The sequence below is a fragment of the Octopus bimaculoides genome, chromosome 5, assembly GCF_001194135.2.
Source record: "Octopus bimaculoides isolate UCB-OBI-ISO-001 chromosome 5, ASM119413v2, whole genome shotgun sequence".
NCBI lineage: Eukaryota > Metazoa > Mollusca > Cephalopoda > Octopoda > Octopodidae > Octopus > Octopus bimaculoides.
In genome coordinates, this window is record NC_068985.1 from 34166860 (window position 1) to 34175106 (window position 8247).

General features: G+C 34.4%; 1 protein-coding gene across 4 annotated transcripts in view; it reads left to right on the top strand.

Annotated features, from left to right (window-relative positions):
• LOC106869180 (nucleobindin-2) overlaps positions 1-8247 on the top strand; it is a 64140-nt gene that overhangs the window by 39573 nt on the left and 16320 nt on the right. For all 4 annotated transcript variants that reach the window (XM_052968283.1, XM_052968282.1, XM_052968281.1 and 1 more), the window contains 2 exons: positions 301-408; positions 3986-4112. In XM_052968283.1, the coding sequence (XP_052824243.1) occupies positions 301-408; positions 3986-4112 (235 nt within the window). The remainder of the gene's footprint in view (positions 1-300; positions 409-3985; positions 4113-8247) is intronic.

Genomic DNA, 8247 nt, shown 5'->3' on the forward strand with positions numbered 1-8247 from the left:
AGGTATCCAGTCTGATACCCCCCCCCCAACCATAGAGGCTTTCACTAAGCTATTAAAAAAAAAAGTAAATGAAAATAACAGGATCCCTCCTATATACTATTAGTGATGTCCTCTCTTCTTAGATGTGATAATAAAAAAAAAATTCAACTTATGTAGCAATAGTATTATTGTTAGTATTTGGACAAGTTGCTGCAATATGTTATGGGAAAGTATAAGTTTGTTTTGAAAAGGATTTCAGTTTTTCTCCTGGATAATCAAACAGGTGAATATAATGTTTTTGTTTTTAATTTCTGTCACCAGGAAACAGGACTTGCTTATGACCGTTACTTAAATGAAATTGTTACTGTTTTGGAGGAAGATCCTGCCTTTAAGAAAAAATTAGAAACTTCTGATCTTCAGTATATAAAGGTATCTGATATTTACTTTATTCTTTCTATAATGGTTTGAAGTGTTCTGAATTATAATTAAGACCTCTTATGATGTCATTGTTATGCTAATATTGTTGTATTTTTATTCCGCTAAGGTCGACTTTGCCTTTCATCCTTTTGGGGTTGATAAATTAAGTACCAGTTTGCATACTGGGGTCGATTTAATCGACTAGCCTCCTCTCCCAAAATTTCGGGCCTAGAGTAGAAAAAAATATTGTTGTACTTTTGCATGTATGTAAAATGCATGCAAAGATTAACATTAAGATGGCTACCAGTTCATTGTCAGAGCTTGTTTAATCAGTAGTGTAAAGCTTTTATGTGTATACAACCATATTCAGCTATGGCAATGTTTCTCAACCATTGTGCAGTTGTCATTGCTATCTTTCCTAAGTTGCTTGAGCCCAAAAGTACATTTCAAATAATATGTATATAGTATTGAACATTAATTTTTATTACTTCTATATTTGTACATATAGATTTACTTAGATTATTTTTACAATAGAGTTTTATAAAAGTATTAGCAATAGAAAATGTTGATGGATTTTAAAAGTTGAATACAAGTACTTTTTTTGTTTGTATATTCATAACAAATTACTTAAATAGCTAAAGTCATTCAACAATAAAACAAAAATCTATAGAATGTCAGGATACTGCAGTTTATTTTATTCTAATGAAGATTGAAGTCAATGAAAAACTGATTTTTTTTTTCTGTGACCAATTCTTGAATATCCACATAATAGGTCATTTTTCAACTTTCTATTTACTTCATTTTCATTTGCAGCAGAGTTACCATAAATAGTAAGCAACGAACAATTTAACTCTTTTTGCCAGTTTTGGGTAGGAATCACATATAAATGGCCAAAATTCTTTGACTTATTTCTTATATCAAACACATCTGTTGCTCTCAAACCATTCTTCAACTTCAGAAATTCATCTTATGAAAATTTTTTTACATCTGATAATTTAAATGGAATTTATGCTAAATCCAGCTTGTCATCAGTAAATTCAGGAAAGTATTGGTTGCATTTATTTTCCTACTGTAAAATGCAGCAAAATTCCATTTCTTTTTGTAAATTCTGGAAGCCATGTTGCTACTCTTGCTCTGAACAATGTTATTTGATAGTGAAAATGATGCAAGTTTTTTTGTAGTAATACAAGTGTGATTCATAAAGGTGAACAGCACATATTAGTTCATACAGATCGAATAAACAATGACACAAAATACATAATTAGTCCCTTATACAGCTATTATAGGCCATTGAGGGCATTTTTGATAGTGTATCAAATGCAGATTCAACTTTTATTTTGATGTATGTGTAGTAGCACAAGCAGTCAGCGCCATATTGGATGAGATCTTGCTGGCAGCCATTACCATCTCCGAGACTGGAGTGAGATCTCACCTGCATCCATTTGCCATGCGCGAGATCACAACGAGGCTCGCGATGGTAAACTGGATATAAGGACCCAACAAACAGATTCTATCTTTTCTTCACCGCAAGCACTTGCTGAACACACATATTCACTGGCTGGGTCTCCAGGCTAGTACTGTCTGCTCGTCGTATCTCCAGAGGTAATGGGCCCGCGTTAACAGAGATACAATGAAGTACACAGCTCAAGATGGTATACCAAGAGCAACACACATCATTTATTCGGTGTAACTATGTAAATAAAACTGGTTTTGAATTTGCATTTCCACTTGAGACTTCTTTCCTCGCCTGCTGGAGCCTGAAACAACACAAAGAACAATTTTAATGGGAGAAGGCAATATTCATCCGATATCGTGAACCTTGCCATTATAAAAGTTGTTATCATACTATGAAGGAAGAAGCTGACATTGTAAACTTTTATCTGTTTTGCATCCCAAGAAAGTAAAAATTGCAGATAAATCATCTGATAGAATGGGAACTATGTACTTGGTTGGCTCTTCTACCTTAAGCTAATGAATATATGATTTAGAATAATATGAATAAGAGAAACAGTTTTAAAGAAATTTAGGACTTTAGGTAAGATAAAATAAAGTGTATTCTGAAGATATCCCACTACCTTAAAAACAGTGCAGTTTGAAATTATTTCGGATAATGATACAGCATTGACATGGTCAGTGTTTGGTGAGCTGTAAAAAATTCATTTACTTTAAGCATTTGTACTATTGATAATATGGGATGCTTCTAAAATTGACTAGCAGGTGGGGTGTTTTCAGATAATAATAGAGAAGCACAATGATTAAGATAGACTATTTACTACATAGATATAGGTGCAGACATGGTTGTGTGGTAAGCAGTTTAGTTTCCAATCACAGTTTTGGGTTCAGTCCCATGGCATGGGACATTGGGTGTGTTCTACTGTAGCCTTGGGCTGACCAAAGTCTTGAGTGGATTTGGTGAATGGAAACTGAAAGACACCCATTGTGTGTGTGCATGCGCGTGCATCTCCTTGTCTGCTCATCACATGATAGCTGTAAAATGATTGCCATTGGCATACAAGCAGTGTCAGTCATTTCCAATATTTTACAAGAAAATAAGGCAGTGAGCTGGCACAAATGTTAGCACGCCAGGCAAAATGCTTAGCAGTATTTTGTCTGTCTTTACGTTCTGAGTTCAAATTCCACTGAGATTGACTTTGCCTTTCATCCTTTTGGGGTGATAAATTAAGTACCAGTTGCATACTGGGGTTGATCTAATCAACTGGCCCCCTCCTGCAAAATTTCAAGCCTTGTGCCTAGAGTAGAAAAGAATATTCTACAAGAACATATCTGGCCATGGGGAAATAGTATCTTGTTTGTAAAGAAGGTGAGGGTTTGTGACAAGAAGGGCATTGAGCTATAGAAAATCTGTCTCAATAAACACTGTCCTACCCATGCAACAATAGAAAAGGTGGATGTTAAAATAACTGATGATAGATATGTGTTTCAGTTAAAAAAAATTTAGTTACCTCTTACCTTTTAAATTATTTTTAAAGCTATTAAAGTTAAGACAGGTTTTAATCTTGTTTTCCTGTTTTTTTGCTTGTATAAAAAATACAAAAGAAATGCACAAAAACTTATGAAATCACTTAATTATACACTGGTATATTTGGACTAGTGTCCTCATTTTGTTTGTTATAGTCACAAAGTTTCAACTGTTGTACTCTCTGGCCTTCTTCAGGTGCCTGTCCTATTTGGTAAGCTTTTTGAAATTTCAAACAAAACCCTCTATTAAATCTATGGGTACTGATTGTTCCCATTCCAGTGTCTATTCCAGGGATATTCTCTTATTCTCTTTATTTGTAATGTCACTTGCTTCTTCTGCTTGAAGCAGAGAATATATTGATTGATGCAGGGACTGAATTCACAACCGAATAACTCATGTACACTTGATTCTTAATTAACATTTATGTTCACTATCCCATTGTTCTGTAGGACAATTAAGCAATGGAAATTAGAGGCATTAGACCTAACCAGTTGAAATATACCATTTGTGTCTACAAACTTATTTCTATGATGATCTCTGTTTTATGGAAAATGTATATATTGTTTCTATTTCTGAATTTAACTTGTAATTTTTGTTTGTTTATTACAGAGTGGTGCAATATCAAAAGACTTAGACTTGGTGCATCATGGCATTCGACAACAATTGGATGAGATTAAGCGAAGAGAAGTAATTCGTCTGAAATCTCTTGTCCAAGGGCAGTTTAAATATAAATCTGGTAAATGAATTAACTGTTGATGTTTCTAAGGAGAGCAAGGAGTCATATCCTGAGCATAAGTTTTTGTCTGGCTGAATCTATAATTTGTCTCTAGTTCCTAGTTATAGTGATTTCATTAAAGGTGTAATAAATGAATGTCAGGAGAAAGATGAGCATCATACAAGTATCATTTTCCATTCCATAGGAATGAGGTCTTGTATCTATGTAAGAAATCTGTATCAGAAGTCAATATTTCTAAAGAAAGCAGTGGTTCTTATATAATGGTAACTGAAATTCAAAGTGTCAAGTTAAGCTCATGAAGCCACATGGCTGTTTCAGCATCTCAAACTTGCAATAAGGGAATATTGTTGCAAAAAAATCTGGCAAAGACCTAGTTTTCATGACCATCAGAGTGCTCATAGTAAGTAGAATTTAGTCAATACACTTTTTGATTTAAAAATATTTCCAATAAATTAATATAACAGTAGATACATTTAGAATAGCATGGCAGCATATACATTAACATAGTATATCAGCATATACATTTAGGATGGTATACCGGCATATACATTTAGTATGGCATATTGGCGTATACATTTAGTGTGGCATATCGGCGTATAAATTTAGTGTGGCATATCGGCGTATAGATTTAGTGTGGCATATTGGCGTATAGATTCAGTGTGGCTTATCGGCGTATACATTTTGTATGGTATAACAGTATTTACATTTAGTATGGTATGCTAGCATATATAATTAATATTGTATGGTGACACATTTAGTATGGCATAGCAGCATATACAATTTAGTATGGTATGATAATATAAAAATATTGTTATTGCAACTAATGCTCAATTTCTGTGCTTTTGTCTGTCCTGATCAAACAGACCTATCTATAATCAAAGGCATTCCATCTATGAGTACATTGTCCTTCTCTGTTTCCAAGGTAAGTGATTTGCATATTCGGTTGCTATTTCTAGCAAGTTTAACTGCCATGTTCAGGCTCCTTTGTAGGTTCCTTCGGTGTATTTTTTTGTTCTTGTTGGTGGAAATCTGTTTCAGCTAGAAAAAACATTAAAATGAAACAAAATCTTGGCAAGTTGCCACAGAATAAACCATATATTGAAAGTTTGCCATCTGCTTAATATGTAAAGAAATGTTGGTCTGTTCCCGTAAGATATGATCAGAAAATTACTTAGTGAACAATGGTAGATGAAACATTTGTGTGTGTGTGTGTACACGTGCATGTGTATATGTGTGCAAAATATTTTACAATATGAGTGAACTTTCATGAACAAATATCAGATATTGGCTTTGAGATTTTAAAAATTATAATTTACAGAATTATTCAGAGTTAGCAATAAAATTCTTGTTGTTTACATTATATACTTAAAATTTAGATTACTGTTAATATTTATAGCAAATGAATATTTTACTTAAATTCCTAATGCCTTAAGGAAAGACAGTCTTGTTGTTGATCTACTGTACATTGAGGTCTTGTGTCTGCTAAGCAATTTAATGGTTAAAATAACAACAGATTACATAACAACAAATTGAATACTGATTAACTCCCAGTGAACAGAATTCACAACTTTTTTTTTTGTGGCCATTTTAAGCTGACCTTGAAAATGGCATGGGCATCGAGTAATCTTATTTCTCTTCACTGTGTTGGAAGCATTACTTACAGCAGTATAAGAATCTGAATGTTGTATGTTAGTAAGATTTTGATGAACAGATTCCTTTATTCTGGTCTGATTTCTAGTTGAAACCACTTTATACTTTTTTTTTATCTGTTAACACTATTTTTATATTTATGTAAGAAATTGTGATTTGCGGCATTCTAGTTAAAAGGTGATGTTTACTAATTTGTGAGAGAAAATAGAAAGGCTATATTTGTTTAAAAAAATTGAAACTTTTTTTTAGTAAATTTAAAACTCTTATATTTTTTGTTTACTTTAAAGATGCTTGTTTGTGTGATATATAAATCTTGACCAGAACATTTTATATTTTAATTTGCATTTATATAATTGCTACACTGGAGAATAATGATGACAGTGATGATGTATTGGCAAAGAATATTACACTCCTGTTTTGTCAACTATTAGCACACTGTTGTCTCTGGTTCAGTTAATTCTAGATTCAAATTAGTTTGACTTAGTAATCTTAGTTTACTGCTGTTCTGTTGTGGACCAAGGTGTTAAATCAAATGTTTGTCCTGTGAGTGATGCCGTGTCCTCTAGTTCGTTTGGTCATAAAAGCACCACTGAAAACTTTGTCTTCAAGCTGTGTATTTTGTAAGATATATCTACTTTGATCGGATTTCATTCAGGAAGTGAAAGTCTAATATAGAACTACTTGTGGTCTTGTTCAGTTCACAATGGAATAGTTATCTGATATGTAGTTGTATTTATTATTGAATTACAGGATAACTGTGTTTGAGTAGAGAGCATTTTTTTTTAGTTTTCCGAAACAGCTTACTAAAGAGGTGCTTATAGTTAATTAAATATGATACATTAGTTGTTCCCAACAACCTTTTAGATTCCTAAAACAGCCATCCTTCTCTTTGTGTTTGTTATTTTAGTCTTCCTCTATTTATTCTTTGTGTTATTCTCTATTTATTCTCTCTTGTGTAGTTTCTGCTAGCTAAATTCCCTCGCAAGGCATTGTTTGGCATGGGAATGTAGTTGAAGACTCCAGGTACCACACAGTGGAACTGAACTTGAAACCACTTGTTTGTGAATTACGTTTCTTCAATTCAGCCATACTTCGTGGCAAATTGACTGAGTCATTGAATGCCTTGCATTATTTATTTCGGCTCTCTCTGCCCTGAATTCAAATACTACTTTTCATCCTTTTGTAGTACTGTAGTTAGTTTCTCTTTTCTTTGTTTTTTAACTCCCCCCCCTTCTCTCTCCCTCCCCTTCTCCCCCTTCACTGGAAAAAATTGTCTGTGTTCAGACCTTGAGAGGGATGGGCTCTGCTACATCCAAAAAAGTGTGTAAGGCATGTCTTATGTAATGTTGACAACCCTATCACTCCATCAGGAATTGAGGGTGCTAAGTACACACACTTATGTAGTGGGAAAGGTGTAGCAAAAGATGTTGAGGTAGCAGATGAAATAGGCATGTGGATGACATCAAAGTAAAGCAATGGGAAAGCATCAGATTGTAGTTTAAATAATTTATTTAAATGACACTTGCATTTACTTGTATACACTAAAAATCTCACTACATGACATTACCAACTTACTTTGAGCTGGCCAAGAAGAAATTAACAGGGTAAATACTGTGTTGGTATGATGATGTAGAACTGTGTGTGCATTGATCATTCAGTTGTGTCTGTTTATGTTCTGAGTCTGCTACTCTGTTGGGTTGTTCATGCTGAATAGCTGGTTCTCTGTTGCCTACTGAACTGGCAAAGTTACTTGCTGGCTGTCTCACCTCTGGCTATCTCTCTCTGCTGTCCCTTGATGGATTGCTGTATTTATAATGGTCGTGACAGCTAGAAGGATAGACATACCACAGGAGAAATTCCTACCTATGTAAGTCGACTTCTGTTCACTTGAACCTTAAATGACACAGCTGAGGTTGAAGTGAAACCATCCATCATGTTTTGACAGGACAAAGAAATTCCTTTCGTGCCTGTTTGGTCAGTGGTAGATCAGACAAGTGAGAATCCTTAGATTCAGTTTTGAATTTCAGCTCGGAAAAAGGCAGTGTTAGTTTTTACACTTATAATCAATATAATCTCTGGGTTAGGCATAGCAAAATCAAAGGCAGGTTGATAGTAGATAAAGATTTTGTGGTAGATGCACAGGAGTAGTTAGCAATCAGTTGCACCAAGGAGAAAAAAAATCTTTGCAATGCTTGGAGTTGTGAAAATGGTTGTGGCGAAACAAAATATTGCTAAGTATTATAAATCATCATCATCATCATCATCGTTTAACGTCCGCTTTCCATGCTAGCATGGGTTGGACGATTTGACTGAGGACTGGTGAAACCGGATGGCAACACCAGGCTCCAGTCTGATTTGGCAGAGTTTCTACAGCTGGATGCCCTTCCTAACGCCAACCACTCAGAGAGTGTAGTGGGTGCTTTTACGTGTCACCCGCACGAAAACGGCCACGCTCGAAATGGTGTCTTTTATGTGCCACCCGCAC